This window comes from Chiloscyllium plagiosum, unplaced genomic scaffold (genome assembly GCF_004010195.1).
Source record: "Chiloscyllium plagiosum isolate BGI_BamShark_2017 unplaced genomic scaffold, ASM401019v2 scaf_7969, whole genome shotgun sequence".
Lineage (NCBI taxonomy): Eukaryota > Metazoa > Chordata > Chondrichthyes > Orectolobiformes > Hemiscylliidae > Chiloscyllium > Chiloscyllium plagiosum.
The window spans coordinates 1-22,738 of record NW_025212347.1 but is presented as its reverse complement, the minus strand read 5'-3'; the positions used below and the strand labels follow the sequence as shown (position 1 = coordinate 22,738).

Sequence of the window (22,738 nt, the reverse complement as noted above, 5' to 3'; positions counted from 1 at the left end):
GGAGCGGCAGATGGAGTTTAATTTAGCTGATTGAGAGGTGCTACATTTTGGAAAGACAAATCAGAGAAGGACTTACATACTGAATGGGAAGGTTCCGTGGAGTGTTGCTAAACAGAGACCTTGGAGTGCACATTTATAGTTCCTTGGAAGTGGCAGCGTTTGGTATGCTTTCTTTTATTGGTTGGAGCATTGAGCATAGGAGTTGGGAGGTCATGTTGCAGCTGTACAGGACATTATTCCAAAAGTGGACTGAACAGTATGCAATTATGGTCTCCCTCCTATCGGAAGAATGTTGTGAAACTTTAAAGGGTTCAAAGATTTACAAGGATGTTGCCAGTGTTGGAGGTCTTTGAGGTCTAGGGAGAGGGTGTATGGGCTGGGGCTGTTTTCCTTGGAGCATTGGAAGCTGAGAGGTGACCTTATAGAAGTTTATAAAATCATGAGGGGCATGAATAAGTTAAATACACAAGGTCTTTTACCTGGGGTAGGGGAGTCCAAAACTAGAAGGCATAGGTTTAAGCTAGGGGAGAAAGATTTAAGAAGTGACCTCAGGGGCAACTTTTTTACGCACTGAGTGGTGTGAGTATGGAATGAGCTGCCAGAGGAAGTGGTAGAGGTTGGTACAATTACAACATTGAAAAGGCACCTGGATGGGTATATGAATAGGAAGGGTTTAGAGGGATATGGGCCAAGTGCTGGCAAGTAGGACTAGATTAGTTTAGGATATCTGGACAAGTTGGTCTGAACTAGGAGGACAGACTTTGATTTATGTACAAGTTCCTTCCATAAGAGGGAAAAAAAAAATCAATTGAAGATAGTGACTAGCAAACTTAAACTTAACCAACATACATTGAATGGCCAATGAACACTTTAAATGAAATAGGTCCTCATACTCAGAACTCTGGTCAAGTTGCCAACCTGATGCTCTCAAATGGAGAAGTATTTGGCTGGGTGACCCCCAGGATCCCAGAAAACATGAGCACAGACACTAGCTTGGCAAGGTTGCCAGGAGCTACTCCATAGCACGAGTATTGGAGCTCGTCAGGGAATTCCATTTTGTACAGATTCAGGCAACATCTTCCTCATTGCTCATACAGTGTAAAATCCTGTCAGTTATGTCAGCAAACAAAGCCTGGCACCCCACAATAGTAAAATGAGATTCAGCTAACTGAAGAGTAAACAAAGTGAAATGACTAAGTGCTGGCCTAACCTTGAGCCACAATTCATTTCAAATTCATGGTCAATGGGGCCATAGTTAATAATTTCCTAATTCAAATATTTTAATTGGGCTATTAAGGATTATGTTCCCTACCAACAAGGCCAATGACTGTTGACATTTAATGTTTACTTGAAAATTAACCGAGTCCCATAATGTTACAATTCAGGTCTCTTCTGCACTTCCAGCTTTAATGTCTAACCACTGTCATATGTCCCATTGGTCAACTCAGCCCCAGGTTCTGAATTTGCTCCAATTACCCCATCTCTGCCTCTCAAAAAATCTTTTTAAGACTGACAGCCATTACTTTTGATTTCCTGGCCCACTATCTCAACAGAAATTACTGTCCTGTGAACCACCTTTGGGCATTGTAGATTAAGGGTGTGATATACATGCAAATTATCTTTTAATGAGATGGGGATTCTTAGAATCCCTACAGCGTGGAAACAGGGCCTTCAGCTCAAGTCCACACCGACCCTCCGAAGAGCAACCCACCCAGACCAATTCCCTTACATTTACCCCTGCACCTAACACTATGGGCAATTTAGAATACTCAATTCACCTAACCTGCACATTTTTGGATTGTGGAAGGAAACCTGAGCACCCAGAGGAAATCTACGCAGACATGGGGAGAATGTGCAAACTCCACACAGACAGCTGCCTGAGGCAGGAATTGAACCCAGGTCCCTGTCACTGCGAGGCAGCAGTGCTAACCACTGATCCACCATGCCGCCCCCAGGAGGGGCAACCATAGCCCATAGGTTGCAACAACCAATTATAGAGGAAACCCTAATCAAATATAATCACATTTCACATAAAAAGCAAAATCCTGAAATATCAGACTTGAAATGTTTACTATTTCTCTCTCCACAAATGCTGCAAGACCTAACTTTGCTGAACACTTTTTGTATTTGTTTCAAACAAAAAAAAAAGCTTGACCCCCATGGTTAGGGCCAACAGCTGGAGGTTAGGTAGGTGAGAGAAATATTTGTTCATTCAAGTAAAAAAAAAGCCAAAAAGTCAGGGGAAAAGAAAAGTCAAGATGCAAGAACATTTAATGTGCTGGAAATTTGCTGGGTTACTTCAGGGACTAAGGGAATATTTACTCTAATACTTTCTTCTTCAACTGTCGCAATTCCCTGAGGAAAGTTCACAGAATGGAGGCCAAACAAAATGGTTCTCCCTAAATTTTTTGAGTAGATTTTCCCCCACCCCCATTTCAAAGGAGATGACAGCAAGATTAAAACAGTCTCAGATAAGGTAAGCATTCACTAGCATCCCAGATCCAAAATAAACAAAATTCTGGAAATCCACAGCAGGTCTGGAGAGAGAAAATTAATTTTGGGTTAAAGACTCTGGTTAGATTAAAAAGATCAGCTCACGCCTCCCTCTCTACAGGGGCTGCTAAAAAGGTTCTGCATTCTCATTTTTACCAAATTTCAACAGTCACAGCTTTTTCCGCATCTGATTAATGCTGAACTTTTGAACTTGACCACATTGAGAGAGAAGGACAAGAGCAGAATCTGCTGCTTCTCTCTCTCTCTAGATTGTTGAGAAACCATTCTAACACTGCAGAGGCCGAGGAACAGGCAGTCAGCCTGTCGCAATCAATGTGCAATTGGCTTGCTGTTGCGATGCTTTCCACTGTGTAACCCCATTTCAAATTGTTAACCATAATAACTTGCATAAGTCCATCATCCCTATGCTCACTGACCTACAATGACTCCTACATCTACAACATTTATGTTTTAAAGTACTCATTCTCTCCAAGACTTCATTTGCCCCTCTAATCTCTTCCACATTCAAATCTCTGGATCCTTCCAATTCTGGTCTCTTGCTCATGCCACATTTTTTGTCCAACAACTGGCAGTTGTGCCTTCAGCTGCCTGGGCACCAAGTTCTGAAATTCCTTCCACTTTGCGACATTCAAAGACTTAACTCTTTGTGACTATCTTCTCCCCATAGGTTGCTCATATGTTGTCAGATTAGATAACAATATTGAGGGGTGTTTTGGGATTTTTACTAAGTGTTAAGGATGTCACAAGAATAGGCGTTTGGTGGACTGGCAACGAGAGGGCATTGTTGGAAATGGGATGGCTGAACGAAAGCAGAATGCATTTGCAAAGCGCTGAATCCATCTCTTCACCTGGAAACTTTGACATTGCATTTTCAGAAAGGAGATATATATATCACAGAAACAGAAGATGGACTTGCAGTTTTAAAAGCACCTCTCACAACCATCTAACATCCCAAAGCATCTTACGATGAAGAGTCTTTTGAAACATGATCACTGTAGGCAATTTACACACACCAAGTTCCCATGGCGAATAATATCAAGGTTGTCTATCATATGATGCCAGCAAGGGATAAGCACGAGCTGGGCTGTGGGGCATCCCTGGCAAGGACATTTGTTGCTCACCCTTCAATGCCCTTGATCTGTGCAGCTTGCTAGGCGTTTCAGAAGGCAAGAGTCAATCATATTGCTGTGGATCTGGGAGTCACATACAAGTCAGACCGGCAGACTGTTTAGGTGAAAAGGGAGTACTGCAGATGCTGGAGATTAGAGTCAAGAGTGATGCTGGAAAAACAAGGGTCCAGTAGCATTCGAGGAGCAGGGAAAAAAAAACGATGATGAAGGGCTTGTGCCCGAAACAGAGATGAGGCTGGGAGATGATTTAGTTCCTGAAAGGAAAGGAATGAACCAGTAGCAATAATCGAGCATGTTTCATGGTGGTCATTACCACCACTGGCTTTTATAAGTGGAATTGAAATTCCGCTAGCTTTCACAGTGAGATTTGAACTGACAAGTCCAGGGCATTTGCCTGGGCCTCAATTACTAGTCCAGTGACATTGCCACTACCACCCCATCAAGATCTTGATCAAGCTGAACTAGATCATTAAAAACAACCTTTCCTACTCTTTATCAAACAGTACCATGGGATTTTAAGTATCCAGCTGAAAGGGTAGGCAGGGCCTCAGTTTAATATCTCATTCAACAGCTGGCACCTTCAACAGTGGCATGCCCTCTGTACTTCACTGAAGGGCTGGCCTAGATGGTTGTGCCCAAGTCTCTGAAGCAGGACTCTGGCTCAGCCTCCAAATTTGGGAAGATAGGTGGCACCAACCAAGCCACAGCTGACTGAATACAATGAGTTACCTCCAAAAAAAAGTCAACACAATGCCAGGCTTAAAATCAAGATGCTCACCGATCGCGCCGAATGCGACAAATCTATTCTCGCGGGGGTTGATCCATCGGTCATAGGGCCGGTTCCCGAACATGTGGGCTGCGCTGTTCACCAACCAGGTGGCATTTAATACCAATGTGTACCGCAGGATGGCAGCGATGAAGTACGCGTTGCAGAGAGACTCACCCCAGAAATACCAGGGAACCACCGTGGGAATGAAGAAACACATTAGCACCACGGAGGGCTTATAATATCTGAAAGAAAAGGGGAAGGGTCACTGGTTACAAAGAAAGGGTAAAGTAGGTTAATAGATCCAAGTCAACTATCAGCTGGCAGTGCCATAGCTGTGGGGTATGACCAGACTTCTCCATAGTGAGAGTTGACCCCTGCCCATTCAGCCAAATCACAGATCGTGGAGCACAAGGAAAGGCCATTCCGCCCACAAATGGCAGCATTCACTCCTTACATGGGTAAACAACCCCAATCATATTTTCCCACGCTGTTTCCAAATCCCTTCATGTTAATTACATAATTTAGTCTTGAACATTGACAATTCCTGCCTCAAGCATTAACCCTGAAATTGGATTCTACTGGACATCAACTGTGTTCAGAAGTTTCCCTGTTCTGTTTTCCAAAACCTCACCAACTCGCAATAGTCTTTGATTTACCCTTTCCCATACCTTCATAATTGCCAGTTCCTCCCATCTCTGAGCAAACTGTGGGAAACCCAGAGGTGTCCTATCACCCCTCCCTAATCACAGACTAACTTTATCCTAGATGTTCTAGTGATTCAGTGGGTAACGCTCTTACCCTTGAATCAGATAGGTAGGTTCAAGTCCCACTATAACTGGACACCTAAAGGAATGCTGCACTGTTATAGGTGTTGATAGGACAAGACAAAACACTAAACAGAGATCCTGTCTGCATGAAGGCAAACATCAAACATTCCCTGGGCATTATTTCAAAGAAAAGCAATTGTTCTCAGGGTTAATACTTAATCTCTGGATTAACTGCTCAAAGCAGATTATCTGATTGCTAACATTTTGCTGTCTAGTTGGGATCTAGTTGAAAATGAGAAGGGAAGCCCAAGAATCCACGCAAATCCAAGGTAATGAGCTTGCTCAGGGAAACCCGACAGGACAGTGGAAGCATAGAGATGTACAGCATCGAAACAGACCAGTGGGTCCAACTTGTCCATGCTGACCAGATATCCTAACCTAATCTAGTCCCCTGGGTGACAAGGCAGTGTAAAACAGAGAGCAGGGCAGGGAATTACCAGCCTCCTTTACACATGCACTCGAGTGGCTGGGAATAACTAAGTGACCAAACCCTGGGTAACAGCCTACATGTGACCTAGACTGGTTGACATACATGCAGGGGAGCAGCTGCCTGAGTTAGCAGCACGAAACCCAGAGGCAAACCTACGCTCTCAACGGAAGCATTTTAAAAAAAAAACACTTTTCGCTCTTCATCTCCTCACCCCCACTAAGTTTAATGGAGGCACACAGTGACAAAAGTGAAGCACAGCCTGTGCTAATTTCTAAAATGAGGAGCATGATTTATCGACTCCAGGAGATGAAAATAATCTGTGGCTCAAGTTGGACACCTGGACCACCCTGGGACAAAGACTGCTGGGAAATAGGTCAGAGTAAAGAAAATGGCAGTCATTCCAACACCTCAATTTTAACTCCAGTGCACCCCATTTTCAGCAGATGGTTAAAGTGTTTCTTCTCTTCCACTTAAAAATAGTAAAGCAGCCAGACACAACACAGGAATAATCAGGGGCAACTCTGCAGCACTGGATGTGCTACTTTGAACCCCTTGACTTAATCAGCTTAATGTACCTTTTGACAGCAGAGCACTACTTGGGTGTAGATACTATGCACTGAACGGTGCCAAATCTGAAGGAGGGACCACTCTACAAGCCACAGAGAGGTGCAATGCCCATCTTCAGGACAAGGGATTATTCCCGACAGATGTACTATTGATATAAGAATTCTCTTCCATGTTGATGGTTGGAGTTTAAATCCAGTTTAATGCAATAAAGTTGTCTCCTCTGACATGACTAAGACAGGAGGCATTATTACTGGCACAATCCCATAAACTATCAAAGTGTGGACATTTCACCCAGAGACTACAACCTTGACTGTAATACTACAATCACACAAAGCCATTTTCGTTAGAAGATTCCTCACTCCCTAGAACGGAGAGATAATCATGAGGCAAACCAGATTGAAGCCGGGATCAATCAGAGGGTATACACTTGCAGACTCCGAAGTCACATTTTAAATATTGTATCAATTCCAACTGCACCAACTTTGCTATATCATTTGTATGGTTCTATGGCAAGTATTTATGATTCAGTTACACACATTTCCTTCCAATAGCAATCAACTGGACAGTAATCACTATTAGGAACATCCTCTCTCCTGTTGGGATGTGGAGGTGAACCAATTCCTTGGCTAAGGTCACCTTCTTTAAATTCATTTGTGGATGTCTCTGGCCGACCCAGCATTTATCCCTAGTTGCCCTAGAAATGGTGGTGGTGGTGGTGAGCTGTCTTCTTGAACTGCTGCAATCCACCTGCTGCGGGTTAATCCACAACACCCTTATGCTGACTCAACATAAGTCAGTTAACTGGTCTTTGTCAAAGTTGATGGATATTCAGCCCTTCAACTTAATCTTGAGAAAGATGGGACTCCAACTAGTGTTTAACCACACTATGCTTCTTTTGAGTCAACAGGATTTAATTGCTGGTTCCATAATCACCATACTTTGAATGCTCCTAGCTGAGGTAAACAGCAATGTAGGCTGGCGCTCATTTGGGACCTGGCTGAATCTGACCAAATTTTTTGCCTGGAGTAGTCCAGCAGACTGAACAAGTGATTTGCACCCTCGTCCTGAGCTGGGCTTGAACCCAATGTATCCCAAAGTGCCTACAGTCAAAAGTACTAACTTTTTCTGAAACATGACAACGGGGTCTGCCTTCAAGTCACTGAGGTCCAGCTTGCTTCCCTTTTCAATCACATCTGGATGCTTCCGGACCATCAGCCAGCCGACATGCGAGAAGAAAAAGCCACGCGTGGCGTTGTGAGGGTCAGCGTCTGTTTCTGAGAATTTGTGATGTACTCGATGGTCCCGAGCCCATTCATAAATATGATTCTAGAAGGAAGAGGCAAAGTTACAAAGGGTCAGTAATTGCAACCTCTGGAGTTGGTCAGTCTCCTACCCCCACCCCTCCCTATTCCTACTACACCACCCACCATTCCTACATCCTGTACATCTTTCTTCCTGACCCCTAGAAGCTGAAGGGGATAACTTGGTATAAAAGACCATAAGATGCAAGTGAAGTAGGCCATTCAGCCTATCACGTCGGCTGCACCAATGACGTGATAGTCCTTAACTCCACTTCCCAGCCTTTTCCCCATAACCATTCTGGTTAAAACCTTGTTGATCTCAGCCTTGCTATAAATACAGTACATTAATTGGTGGGATAAAAGTGCAGATTGTCTCTAAATGCAGTCTTTCAAAGCCAGAAACTGAACATAAACCAAGGCAGCCAGCAGGACAGGCCTAACTCAGACCTTGAGCAGTCTCCAACCTTGCTCAAAGTCCACACTGATTTAATTTGACCTCCAAGACTTTTAGAAACCTGCAGGCTAATTCAACTGACTCTGGTGGGGTAGGGGACATTGAGGTTGCTGAAGCACATCGGGGAAAGGTATAGATGAGGGGGTCAAACTAGCTCTCTGCACACAGACCAGCTCCATTCACATTTATTTTTCTGGTATGAAAAACAGAAATTGCTTGAGAAACTCAGCTGGTAAAGCAGCACCTGTAAAGAGAGAAGAGCAGAGTTAATGTTGAGAGTCCAGTGACCCTCCTTCTGAACTGACTTAAGATGCTACCAAACCTGCTAAAAATTAACAAATTTCTGTTTTTGTTTCAAATTTTCAGTATCGGCACTTCTGTTGTCTTATTTAAATTTGGAATGCCCTGTTTAAATTTTGTGGCCAGTGGATATGAATAGGGATTTTGTTTTAAATAAAACCTTCATCTCACTAGAAACTACTTCTTGAAGCAGCACATTTGTTACTGTTAGTGATTCAAGATTTACACAGATTAATGGACCTACATGACTCACAACATGACAGGGCACAGTTGTAAGGTCCATCATGGATTAGAATCAGGCTCTATACTGCTCCAGAGATCAATGCCAGCAGGGTATTTACACCATGGGGTGGACTACAGTCTGTTCCAATAAGCTGCTTCAACTTTAACCTTGGATAAGCCACAAGATATAGAAGCAGAATTAGGTCAGTTGGACCATACAGACTACTCTACCATTTATGAACATGCTGTTTCTCAAATTCATTCTCCTGCCTTGACCCTGTACTCTTTGATCCCTTAAAACCAAGAACCTCTCTGTCTTAAATACATTCTGACTTGGCTGCCACAACTTTCTACAGCAACGAGTTCCAGATTCCTCACTCGCTAGCTGAAGGAATTCCTTATCTCAGTTCCTTACAGTTGTGCCTTCACTGAGGCTGTGCTCTTGGGTCCTAGTTACTCCGACTAGTGGAAACACCTCCATTTCATTCTTGCCAAGCCCCTCTGTATTCTGTAGTTTTTAATGAGATGCAACACCTGCCCATCCTTCTAAACTCCACCAAGGACAGTCTCAGAATTCCCACCTGCCCTTCATCCCCAGGATTATTCTTGTGAACCTCTTCTGAACCCCTCCAAGGCCAGCACACCCTACTTTAAAAATCAGGGCCAAAACTATTCTCAATATTCCAAATACAGTCTGACCAAAGCCTCAGCAATACATCTGTTGTATTGCTGTTGTATTGTAGCCCTCTTGAAATGAATGCTAACATTGCATTTGCCTTCCTAACTGCCATCTGAACCTGCATGTTAACCAAGAGAATTCTGAATCATTCCATTTCTCATCGCTACTACCTGTGTGAGCTGTCACTTTATACCAGCTTTAGTTTTCTAAGTGCACTAGTTTATCAAAAACTCAGTTTTAAGTAGGAGTTAACACTGAGCAGGGCATACATTTATCCAGTGTTCCTATCCACTACTCTTCCTGCAGGTTCTATCTAGTAAATGCAACTGTACACCATAGACATTACGTTGCTTTATAAAAAAATAAAATATAAACATGATAAATATATACACAAAAACATTTGCATAAATATGCAGAATATTGCATACACAATACCTTTTATTACAAGGTTATAGTAACTAGTAATCTGCTATACACACAATATAGGGTATTGTCCAAGATAGAGGTATCCTGTAATTTGTATATGACCCCAGACATCTGTAGTGTCCCATTATGGTACATGTACATATTGTACAGACAATAAACAATCTTTTGTATATTTTCAGGGAAACCGGTCTAGTACTGTTTGTACTACTAGTAGCTGTATCACTACTGAGAACCTGAAGCACAAATTTCAAGTTGGTCAGTCAAGAACTTGGTCAAGTTAATGTTTCCAATGTGGGACAGTTCTGTTCCAGATTGAAAACATTTGTAGATTCCTTTATGCATTCATTGCCGACTTGAGATATACTGAGTACATACAACCGTATGTAAAATAGTGGTCTCAGAGGGATTCGTTTCGAAAGAACTGATGGATGGGATGGTCCATACATATCCTGCTGATAACCACACAGGATGTCAAATTAGTATTGCCTTTAACCGTTTTAGAAAAAAGTTTAGCATCCATTTTTAGAAACCCAGCTATGGACCAATCATACAAAAACCTGCACTCAAAGAATACTGGGCCCAGTTAAGAGAACAGTGTGCTGGTTGGAGTGTCCACATGGCAATACTGCTGCTAAGGCAGACAAGCACCTTAACACTGTTCATGGAGGACTGCGTGCAATCATATAGCACCTTTTAAAGGCAGGAAAAATGTCCCAAGACACCGTGTACAAAGTGATGTGGGGCATAGACAAGAAGAAATGTTTCCCCTTAATAGAGAGATCAACAGGGGGAGGGGGGCACAGATTTAAAGTAAAGAACAGGTGGAAGAATATTTTCACCGTAAGTGGTGGATATCTAAAAACTGCCTGAAAAGTATGAGAGAGGTGGGAACCATCACTACATGTAAAATATCGTTAGATAACTTGAAATACTATAGCATACAATGCTTAGTTCCAACTGTTGGACAAGTCCTGGACGACCACTGCAGACATTAGGGGCTGAAGGGCCTCACTGCATATTGTAACACTCATTGGATGACAAGTCCAGCAACATATTTTATTGACCAAAAACTTCAGGAAAGAGAGGTGTTTTAAAAAGAAACAACTCCAACCAAGGGGAGGTAATTGCAGAGCATTGGGGCCTGCATAGCGTGACCACATATAGCAGAGTGTAAAAGGTCAGGATTAGAGTGTCACTAAGGGCCAAGAAGGTTGTAGGAATTTATACAGAGGTTAGGAGCATGGAGGGATTTGGAAACAATGGGGAACTTTCCTTGGAAACCAAGCAGCTACTATGCAATAGTAAATTAGTGTTTGTATTTGTACAGAATATTCAGAGATTTATGGAATGTAATGAATGAAAATCTACATGTATTATCTAGCAACGTACCTTGCAATGCATGCACTAGATGGCAGTTAGCTATCACTTAATACTTTTTTCGGGGGGCAGGGGTTAATGACTATTACAATAGCAGACACGAATTTGGAAATCAAACCTTGTCATAAATATCTATATTATATCTATAAGTACACACCCTCATCAGTCTGAACGGTTATTTCACAAAGATAGTACTACAGATAAAAAAAAGGACAGGGGAGATAAACTGAGGCAGACCCAGCTCAGCCCGTTTTGCTCCTTCCAATTTTTTTTAAAAAAATGGGTATTTGCGTATTCTACCCACTCCCCGGATCCTGATAACTTGCAGATTGATCCATCCCTTGTTTCCGCACTACCAAAGGACTCTTCCTCCCCCCACACCTTAGTTTTGTCTTTACCTGGAAAGCCATAGAGTTTGCAACGGCCAGGAACACCCTGAGCGGCGTGGTGGCTGTGTAAGACCGGTGACTCCATAGTCGGTGAGCACCCGCTGTCACCCCAAGGGCACTGAGCAAGAAGCAAAAGGCGGCTACACAAGAATAAAACAGACAAGTAATATTTTTTTTAAAAAAAAGCCATTTAAGATCTGGTGCAAACAGCCATTTTGTATAATCAGCCTGCAGCCCATTCCCACACCTTTAAAAAAGGAGAGAGAGAGAGCAAACAAAAGGCACGTTGAGAGACTCGAAAATACGCAGCAAAAATACTGAAAACGTGCGCCATTGATCAAGACAGGTCCAATTAAATCCAGCTGTTTTAAGCAGGTTCATTTTAAAGAGAATTTCCACGCCACTGCAGTCAATAAGTTATTTCCGCATTTCTTTCAAAACAGTTAATATTGATCCGAGTGGTTGAAAATGCAATTGCATTTGTTTAAAAAAAAATGAAATTGCATTCTGCAATAGATTAAAAATGGATAATACAGTTTTCTTTTCAACCAACCACCCTTTAAAAATGCAAGTTAATTGGAGATGTAAGTGATCTTACCCCATAGCCAGGTTAGCGGTTTCGCGAAAGGCACCAGAACGGAGGAGTAGATAGCAGCTAAGTGCAGAGCCCCCATCAGGATAATGTTCCGCCACACCATCTTCATAGCCGGCTTGGCTCCTTGCTTCTCCCTGTAGGTGTCGTCGAAGGAATCATCCACCGGCCGGTCGTCTACGAACTCCGGCGAGGTCGCAGGCTCAACGCTAGCGCTGCTCATGTTGCAAATGGAAGGAAGCTACAGATCCCGAGATTTGTTTTCCCACCACCTCCTCTTCCACGTTGTGTTACTGCGATGCTCTCTGACTGTTGCCTGTGAAAAGTGTCAGTGTTGGTGAGGATGAGGGGGAGGGAAGAGGGAAAAAATAAAGCAGATGATCAATAAAGCAGCTGGCTCCTACTTTTCGGAAGACAGATCTGCATTGCATTCATTGGTCCGGCTCGCTTTGGTGCCACCACACTCCAGCTCTGATTGGTTCGACATTGGTGGCATGTTATGCTTGCAACACGCTCACACATGCAATTACACTTGTAATATATGCGCAACGCAATGCAATGCAATTTCTAGAGCCTACGAGGGGTGGGGGGCTGTGGAAATGTTCGCCCCTTCTCAATTCATTTTTTTTTAGCATTAGCGGCTTATATCCAATAAAGAAACATGGGGGTTTGATATTTTGAGAGGGACAATGTACACATGTCTGCTGCCCCCTTTCTGTCACTTACGTTTGCTGTAAGACAAGTAAACTTTCAGGTATGTAATATCTCGTTACAGTACCTCAACTATCGGAGTCAATGGCCTGTAGTAACCCAAGGAAAATGTAGGTCATTGTGCCAGGATCTCCCGCAGGTCCTAGTGCTCACTCTTCAGAGTGCTAAAATTTAAGCTGCATTTTCGTTTTTATCTCCCTATCCCCATATTATTTTTAAAAGTCATTCCACCCCTCTCCCGAATTCAGTTTATGCAAACATCCGGGATAAAATGAAAACAAGATTTATGATTTTTGAAAGACTTTTAAAAACATCTTACGTTACTTTTAATTTGCTACACGTTGCATCCGGGTCAAGCACGCTTTTAAAGAATTCCGCATTTTCAGAGGTTTTATTTGGAGAAATCAACACCTCAGCCCTCAAATTCATTATCAACCAACGACAGACGGAAATAGTTATCTGCGATTTGGTAGATTATAACAAGTAAACTATCGGGGGAAACAATTTATATATAAATTAACGTTTAATAACGAGATAAATTTCTCAGCACTGCTGTTCGATGCATCAAACGTGAATTAATGTGGCTAAACGCACATCGTCAATTTAAAGAAATAAATCCTAATCCCCAAACTGTTCACTACATTGCAACCGATATGCAGCATCTGGTTCTAATGTGCTCAACTCACGCTGGAAGGGAGGCGGGAGCGAAATGTCCTCCCGTTCACTTTGATCTTTGTAATCAAAAGCCATATTGTGCTGCCTGAGTCCTACAAGCTCGCTACTTGGCTGACGGCCCAGTTCCAGTTTGTCCGATAGTAACCCCCTGCATTCCTCCGTCACAAGATCATCGGGGCGGGACTTCCTACAAAATGAGGTAAGTGCATAGAGAAGGAGAGAGACGCAACTTGACAATTGTCACGTCTCACTTCTGGTCCTTTGACCCCCCCCCCCCCGTTCATATACTCAATGGTTTTTAAACAAACCCCTAGGGTTTAAGGATAGTCGCTACTTCGTGAGATAAACCCCCTAACCTTACCCTTTCTGCAGTGTTCACGGGACTGTGTTATCCCTTGGAAAATTCTGATCATGCAACCCCCTGGAGGAAAAGGGAAACAGGTTGTTTGTTTGAAACCAGCGTGTGTCTGTGACCGAGATGCGCGGCCTAAAAACAATTCTGAAAAAAAATACGGAGGAATTGTAAACAAAAATGAGCGTTTTTAAGGCGCTTTACGGGAGTACTATCCAGTATTTGACGCTAGAAAGTCGTGCGTTATCATCCCCGATCAGACCATATGTAATGATCTGGCCCGGAACTAGTAGAAAAGCTATTTCGAAAAGACGAGTAAGCGAGATCCAGGGGACTTAATAAATCACCATGGGAAGGCAATGCTTCAGTGGTATTATCGCTAGACTATTAATCCAGAGATCCAGGTTCTGTTGGCCTGAGTTTGCATCCTGCCATTGCAGACCGTGTAATTTGAATTCAATAAAAATCTGGAATTAAGAGTCAAGTGATGTCTGTGAAACGGTTGTCTGTGGTCAAGAAAACCCATTTGGTTCACTAATGTTCTTAAGGGAAGAAAATCTGCTACCCTTGATCTGACCTACCTGTGCTACATCCAGATCTACAGCAATGTGGATGACTTAATTGCCCTGTGGACAATTAGGGATGGGAAATAAATGCTTCCCCACATTGTGAATTAGGGAAAAAAGGTTTGCATTGTTTTTTAATAAAAGACTTCACAACATTAGAAAAGCCATAAAATCTTTAAATCCCACAGATTTGTCAACAATTCCCCTCCCCAGACATTAGTTACACACTAGGTCATCAAAACTTGTTAACCTTCACAAGGGATCAGAATTCTACACTTTTGCCAGTCTGGTTTTGGAACTCCAACTTAAGATTCATTCTATCCCAGTGACTGCTCCTGTTCCAGTCAGTCTCTCTCCAGGGTCTCAGCTCACCTTGGTTCTAAAACTCAACTCCAGTGTTCGATCTTAAGCAAGGCTCTGGCTTTTCACCAACATCTAGTCTCAGCAAGCTAAGCTGCCCCTGGTCCCCACCCCGAGCTCTAACCTTGTTTATTGCATTAAGGAGATGTTGCCTGTGAGCTTTTCCACTACTAACCTCTGAACTACACTGAAATATGAATACCATCAGGCTTCTTATAAGCCCTTCACAGTTTCCACCAACATACTCAGCTTTCTCAGCTCCCGAGAATGTCTTTTATGTCCTCACTCCAATACTTTAGCTGCCTACTAATTCTTAGAATATCTGACTGAGTTCTAACAGTAGAGAGTGATCTACCTGTTCTTGACTTCTCACTGAGTTCCAACATAGAATCTGTGTAGTTCTGCTGCTTTCCTGGCAATACAACTAACTGCAGAATCCAATCACAGACTGTTCATTTTCACTCTCTGCCTGTAACCTTTGAACATTTCTTCAATGACCTCTGCACTATCCTAGGTGACCTATTAAAAACATAGCAATAAGCCCTTTTCCTGTTGTTAGGCAGAATTGAATGTTAGTAACATTTTGAAATCTTCAAATGTCGTATCTTTGGAACTGAATGTATCTTCAAGGACATGTTTTTACAGTTTACTGAGAATGGATTTCATCATTTAAATAACTCATGTCCTGACTCCCCAAAGCCTGTCCACCATTGACAAGGCACAAGTCAGGGGTGTAAAGGAATACTCTCAAGTTGCCTGGATGAGGGCATCTCTAACAACATAGAAGGTTGATTTCCATCCAGGACAAAGCAGCTCATTTGTTTGACATCCCACCCACAAATGATACACTGTGTCAGTCATGTGTACCATCTACAATCTGTCTATCATCTACAGCAATTTAACAAGGCTCCTTCAGCAGCATCTTCAAAACCTGTGACCTCTACTAACTAGAAGAGCAAGGACAGTAGATGCATGGGAATGCCACTGGCTACTAGTTCCCCTGCAAGCCACACACCTTCCTCACTTTCTTCAATGGGTGGGATATTGCATGCCCCCGCTGGTGTGCTTTCAACAGAGGGCACATAAAATATATGACAAGTTCAGCATCTTCCCTCTACTCTAGCTGATCCCCTTAATGCCAAAATCAGCAACTCCTCTGCCATATGTATACAAATAATTAAAGGTTAAACTATAGTGCAGCTGGCATGGGTTAACTGGTGAGTGGGAGTGGCAAGGACGTTATGACCGAGATGAGAAAATGTGGGAAAGAAAGGGGTACCTCATTCTCCATCACATGTTCCCCATTACAGCATGGTACACGTTCCCTATTACAGAATGCTACACATTCCCCATTATGTTACATGTTCCACATTATAGCATGCTGTACAATTCCCATTATGGCACCATGTTTCCCCGTATACAGTACCCTATACAATCCTCACTGTAGCACTCTACAAATTTCCTAGCACCCCCTTACAGACCCCACTATATCATTCTTTAGAATCCCCACTCATACATTTCCGATTGTAGCCTCATTTACATTCCCAATTACAGACATCTCTACATTTTCCATCACAGCATCCAAACATTCCACATTACAGCTTCCTAGACATTCCCTATTACAGTCATTTGCATATTCCCCATTACAGTATCTTAAACATTTCTGATGTGCAGCACCTTATGAATAGTACATGATTGTTTCTTAGGGGTGGTACAGTGGTTAGCACGACAGCCTCACAGCACCAGGGACTGGGTTTGATTCCAGCCTTGGGTGACTGTGTGGAATTTTCATGTTCTCCCTGTGTCTGTGTGGGTTTCTGCTGGATGCTCTGATTCCACCACCCCCACCCCCCACAGTTCAAAGATGTGCAGGTTAAGTCAATTAGCCATGGTAAATTGCCCTACAGTATCCAGGAATGTGTAGGTGCATGGTAAATGCAGGGACATGGGGATAAGTGTGATCTTCTTGGAGGGTCGGTGCAGACTCGGTGGGTTGAATGGCCTCTTTCTGTACAGTAAGGATTCTGTGCTATTTTAAGCTTTCCTTTTCTGATATAAGCTCTAAAGTTGTCACTTACTAGACTGAATCTGGGCCCTTTTGACTTACTCTCAAAATCAACGCAATATTTTGGATTTACTTTTGTACACCAGTTATTATCTTAGCTACTTCAATTGGATGTTTCCTCTACAGAGTGAGAAGCCCAAGCATTCTCCAGCCTTATCTCATAGTTCAGACCCTTGACATGGGGGATAATGCCTGCAGCTCTTTTGTGTATTGTCAGGAGAACTTCAATCGTTCTCTGAACATTTGGCCTCTCAAATGATGCGCTGTATTCAAGGTGTGGTCAAACCAGTGCATTGTACAGTTTGTTCCTCTGTTTCCCAGACTTCATACAATTTAGATAAGCAGAACATTCTATTGCTTTGCACATTGCACCTTTACACTGGATTTAAAATTGTGTTGACTGAGATTTCTCAATCTGTTTATCGCACAATCACTAGAGTTATTTCAAAGCCGTTAGTGGAGTACTTGCAATTATTTTTCCCACCCCATTTGTAGGAATTTGCAGTTCCCTATGAAAATATTGACCTGTCCTGTCACTTAACAGTCTGGCTAATTTCTGTGATCCTTCCTCAAATCTTACTCTTGAGTTAAATATCAGCAGAAAGACTGACCACTGACTCTGAAGGATGGGTACAAACTCAGACTACCACAAGACTTGTGGTCTGATGAAAGGTCTTTGATTCAACCAGTGGGTGGCACAGTGGCACAGTGGTTAGCACTGCTGCCTCACAGCGCCAGAGACCTGGGTTCAATTCCCACCTCAAGCAACACTCTGTGTGGAGTTTGCACATTCTCCCCGTGTCTGTGTGGGTTTGCACCGGGCGCTCTGGTTTCCTCCCACAGTCCAAAGATGTGCAGGTTAGGTGAATTGGCCATGCTAAATTGCCCGTAGTGTTAGGTGAAAGGGTAAATGTAGGGGGGTGGGTTGTGCTTCAGCGGGTTGGTGTGGACCTGTTGGGCCAAAGGGCCTGTTTCCACACTGTAAGTAATCTAATCTGTCCCTTGCCTTCAGTTCATGCCACCACATTTAATTATAAAGGCCAAATCATCAGAAATAGAGTCATCGATATGTTCAGCACGGAACAGACCTTTTGGTCTAACCTGTCCATGCTGACCAGATATCCTAACCTAATCTAATCCCATCTGCCAGCACTTGGTCTGTATCTCTCTAAACCCTTCCTTCATATAATCATCCAGGTGCTTTTTAAATGTCGTACCAGCCCGCCACCACTTCCTCTGGCAGCTCATTCCATACACGCACACCCTCTGAGTGAAAAAATTGCCCCTTAGGTCCTTTTTAAATGTTTCCCCCTTCATCCTAAACCTATGCCCTCTAGTTCTGGACTTACCCACCCCAGGAAAAAGGCCTTGTCTATTTACCTTATCCATGCCCCTCTTGATTTTATAAACCTCTATGATGTCACTCCTCAGCCTTCGACACTCCAGGAAAAACAGCCTCAGCCTATTCAACCTCCCCCATTAGGTCAAATCCTCCAACCTGGCACCATCCTTGTAAATCGTTTCTGAACCCTTTCAAGTTTCACATCCATCCGATAGGAGGGAGACCAGGATTGCACACAATACTTCAAAGTTGGCCTAACCAATGTCCTGTACAGCCGTAACATGACCTCCCAACTCCTATACTCAATGCTCTGACCACTAAAGGAAAGCAACATCTATCCTGATGAAACTGTCCATGCCAATGTCTGTACTCCACAAGATCCTTCATCCCATCCAGACCCATCAATAGATCTTTCTGTTCCTCCCCCACCTTCCCACCTATGTCCCCCTATTATAAATATATCCATCTGCTGGAAATACATGGTAATACTTTATAAATTGGCAATTTAATGATAGGATGGGGGATAATGAATGGCTCTTTGGACAGCTGACATGCATTCAAAAAGCCAAATGCCCTCCTTCGTTGTCATAAAGGACTCTAATAAGTACAAGTTGTAAAAACTATGTTGGCAAAGCATCAGGTCTGCACCAACATCAGGTCTGCACCAAAGAGCATCTCACCCAGGACTACTCCCTCCCCCCGCCCCACACACCTTCTCCAACCTTCTTCCCTATAATCCTACATTTTCCATGACTAAATCACCTAAACTACACACCCCTGGGCACTATGGGGCAATTTAGCATCGCCAATCTACCTAACCTGCACATCTTTTGGACTGTGTGAGGAAACCAGAACACCCAGAGGAAACCCACGTGGATATGAGGAAAACATGCAAACTCCACACAACCAGTTGCCGAAGGGTGAAATGCAACCTGTGTGTGTGAGAGTGAGTGAGTGAGTGGATGAGGCTGGTACAATTACTGCATTTAAAAGATATCTGGATGGGTATATGAATAAGAAGGGTTTGGAGGGAAATGGGCCAAGTGCTGGCAAATGGGACTGGACTAAGTTAGGATATCTGGTCAGCATGGAAGAGTGGACCTAAGGGTCTGTTTCTGTGCTGTACATCTCTATGAACTGACAGAGCAGTGAACCTGCACAGTTACTGCCTTTGCTGTTTGAATTCAGTATCACTGGACATCGGAGTGCGTCTGGAAAAATTAACAAACAGTGAAATTCACAACTAGTCTTGGAGGAACCTGTTTGGGGGAGGTCACAGCACAGAAACAGATAAATGGATGTTTTAAGCGTGACCTTACAGTAAGTCTGCAATAGTGAATAGAGTGGGTTCTTTCTTGATTAAAAGTTTTATTGAGATATGTCTCTTGATTAAACTTAAAATATAAGTCATATGTATTAATTTAACCTGGAGCAGTGTTGTATAGAGCAATAAGACAGTGCTATTTTCTGGGTCTGTAGATTGAAAGAAGCAAAAGTGGCCTTTAGTAGAGTGTTATGCTCTTTTTGTCGGATGTGGGAGTTTAGGGAGAGTTTATGGGTTACTGTGGATTATATCTGCAATAAATGCCTCTGGTTGCAAATCCTATCAGATTGAATGGATCGGTTGGAGAGACGGAGGCAATGAGGAATGTACAAGAGTAAGGGAATGTGATGGATGGCAGTTATAGGAAGGGCAGGTACAGTGAGGAGATAGTGAGGAAAGAGATCAATCTGAGACCGGTACAGTTGAGAACAAAGGCGAGTCAAACAGTCAGGGCAGGTAGGGACAAAGCAGAGAACAAGGTAGGACTGATAAATTAAACTGCATTTACTCCAATGCAAGAGGCCTAACAGGGAAGGCAGATGAACTCAGGACATGTTTAGGAACGTGGGACTGGGATATCATAGCAATTACAAAAACATGACTCGGGGATGGACAGGACTGACAGCTTAATGGTCCAGGATACAAATGCTACAGGAAGGACAGAAAGGGAGGCAAGAGGGGAGGGGGAGTGGCGTTTTTGATAAGGGATAACATTACAGCTATACTGGGGGAGGATATTCCAGGGAAGTTATTTGGGTGGAAGTGAGAAATATTATATTATAATTGTATTATAGACCGCCTAATAGTCAGAGGGAAATTGAGAAACAAATTTGTAAGGAGATCCCAGTTATCTGTAAGAATAATAGGGTGGTGATGGTAGGGGATTTTAACTTTCCAAACATAGATTGGGACTGCCATAGTGTTAAGGGTTTAGTTGGAGAGGAATTTGTTAAGTGTGTTCAAGAAAATTTTCTGATTCAGTATGTGGATGTACCTACTTGAGAAGGTGCAAAAGTTGACCTACTCTTGGGAGATAAGGCAGGGCAGGTGACTAAGGTGTCAGTGGGGGAGCACTTTGAGGCAGTGACCATAATTCTATTAATTTTAGAATAGTGATGGAACAGGATAGACCAGATCTAAAAGTTGACGTTCTAAATTGGAGAAAGGCCAATTTTGTCAGTATTAGGCAAAACCTTTCAAAAGCTGATTGGGAGGAAGATGTTCGCAGGTAATGGGATGGCTGGAAAATGGGAAGCCTTCAGAAATGAGATAACGAGAATCCACAGAAAGTATATTCCTGTGAGGGTGAAAGGAAAGGCTGGTAGGTATAGGGAATGCTGGATGACTAAAGAAATTGAGGGTTTGGTTAAGGAAAAGAAGGAAGCGTATGTCAGATATACACAGGATAGATCGAGTGAATCCTTTTGAAGAGTATAAAGGCAGTAGGAGTGTACTTAAGAGAGAAATAAGGAGGGCAAAAAGGGGATATGAGATAGCTTTGGCAAATAGAGTTTAGGATAATCCAAAGGGTTTTTATAAATACATTAAGGACAGAAGGGTAACTAGAGAGAGAGAATAGGGTCCCTTACAGATCAGCAAGGCAACCTTTGTGTGGATCCGCTGGAGGTGGGGGAAATACTAAATGAGTATTTTGCATCAGTATTTACTGTGGAAAAGGACATGGAAGATATAGAATGTAGGGAAGTGGATGGTGACATCTTGAAAAATGTCCATATTACTGAGGAGGAAGTGTTGGATATCTTGAACTGCATAAAAGTGGATAAATCCCCAGGACCTGATCAGATCTACCCTTGAACTCTGTGAGAAGCTAGGGAAGTGATTTGCTGGGCCTCTTACTGGGATATTTGTAAAATTGATAGTCACAGGTGAGGTGCCGGAAGACTGGAGGTTGGCTAACGTGGTGCCACTGTTTAAGAAAGGTGTTAAGGACAAGCCAGGGAACTATAGACCAGTGAGTTGATGTCGATGGTGGGCAAGTTGTTGGAGGGAATCCTGAGGGACAGGATGTACATGTATCTGGAAAGGCAAGGACTGATTAGGGATAGTCAGCATGGCTTTGTGCGTGGGGAATCATGTCTCACAAACTTGATTCAGTTTTTTAAAGAAGTAAAAAGCAGCTTGATGAGTGCAGAGCGGTAGATGTGATCTATATGGACTTCAGTAAGGCATTTGAAAAGGTTCCCCATGGGAGACTGGTGAGCAATGTTAGATCTCATGGAATACAGGGAGAACTAGCCATTTGGCTAGAGAATTGGCTCAAAGGTAGAAGACAGAAGGTGGTGGTGGAGGGTTATTTTTCAGACTGGAGGCCTGTGACCAGTGGAGTGCCACAAGGATTGGTGCTGGGTCCACTACTTTTCATCATTTATATAAATGATTTGGATGTGAGCATAAGAGGTATAGTTGGTAAGTTTTCAGATGACACCAAAATTGGAGGTGTAGTGGACAGCGAAGATTGTTAACTCGGATTACAACGGAATCTTGTTCAGAACACGATAGACTGCTAACTTGGCCAAACAGTAAGGATGCTGGGTACATTGACAAGTAAAACTCTGAAGTCACAAAAACTCACACACCAGGCACAATGGAAACATAGCAGTCAGGTGCTACTGATATTAGCATAATGTAAAAAGCAACAGCTTTCCTGGGTAGACATACCCCCAACAACCTATTCAGCAAACAAAGGAGGGTCCAAACAGAAAGGCACCGCTTCTGGCTACGCAAAGAAACAAACAGCAGCATGCCATCCAAATGACTGACGCTGAGTTTCCCTCACTGACCAGAATTAGAAAAAGTTCCAAAATCATAAAAAAGTATTTAAAAACATTATTCACATGCAGCCCTCTCTCTGGACCCACTTGGACCTTCAAAGGAGACTAGAATGGCCAAAGGCAGAGACCCGCTTACCATCCAGTGAGAGAGAGGAAGAGAGCAGCTTTGCATTCCCAGAGACAGAGAGCGCGAAAGAGAGAGGGAGAGAGAGAGGCTGAGCACATTTACAAAAGATCGGGGAAGTATTGTACGCTTAAGGGGCTGAATAGGATTAGAGACAGCATAGGTTAGTATTAAAAGCTGTTGTAACTTGTTTCCCAAAAAATATTGGCACTATTTTTGCAATGGTACGGGTTTGTGTTCATAATGATTTGACTGCTTCGTATTGTGGGACACCTGGACAAATCCATTCATTACATTCTGGTTGGAGTTGTCAAACTTGTTTTTTAAGGAGAAACTTGACAACACTGGAGGCCAGAAATGACAGACAAACAGCAGCTTGCACTCTCAAACTCGTAAAAATGTGAACAAGCTTAAAAGCAGATTATATTAAAACAAACACCCCTACAATTG

General features: G+C 42.9%; 1 protein-coding gene across 1 annotated transcript; it reads right to left on the bottom strand.

Annotated features, from left to right (window-relative positions):
• Positions 1 to 4,354: 4,354 nt before the first annotated feature.
• On the bottom strand, positions 4,355 to 13,464 carry LOC122547368 (acyl-CoA desaturase-like). The gene is made up of 5 exons (XM_043685996.1): positions 13,375 to 13,464; positions 11,984 to 12,293; positions 11,395 to 11,525; positions 7,358 to 7,563; positions 4,355 to 4,655 (listed from the first exon to the last, which is right to left on the bottom strand). The coding sequence occupies exons 2-5, from the start codon at positions 12,198 to 12,200 to the stop codon at positions 4,370 to 4,372; spliced, it is 840 nt and encodes a 279-aa protein (XP_043541931.1). The 5' UTR covers positions 12,201 to 12,293; positions 13,375 to 13,464; the 3' UTR covers positions 4,355 to 4,369.
• Positions 13,465 to 22,738: the final 9,274 nt, after the last annotated feature.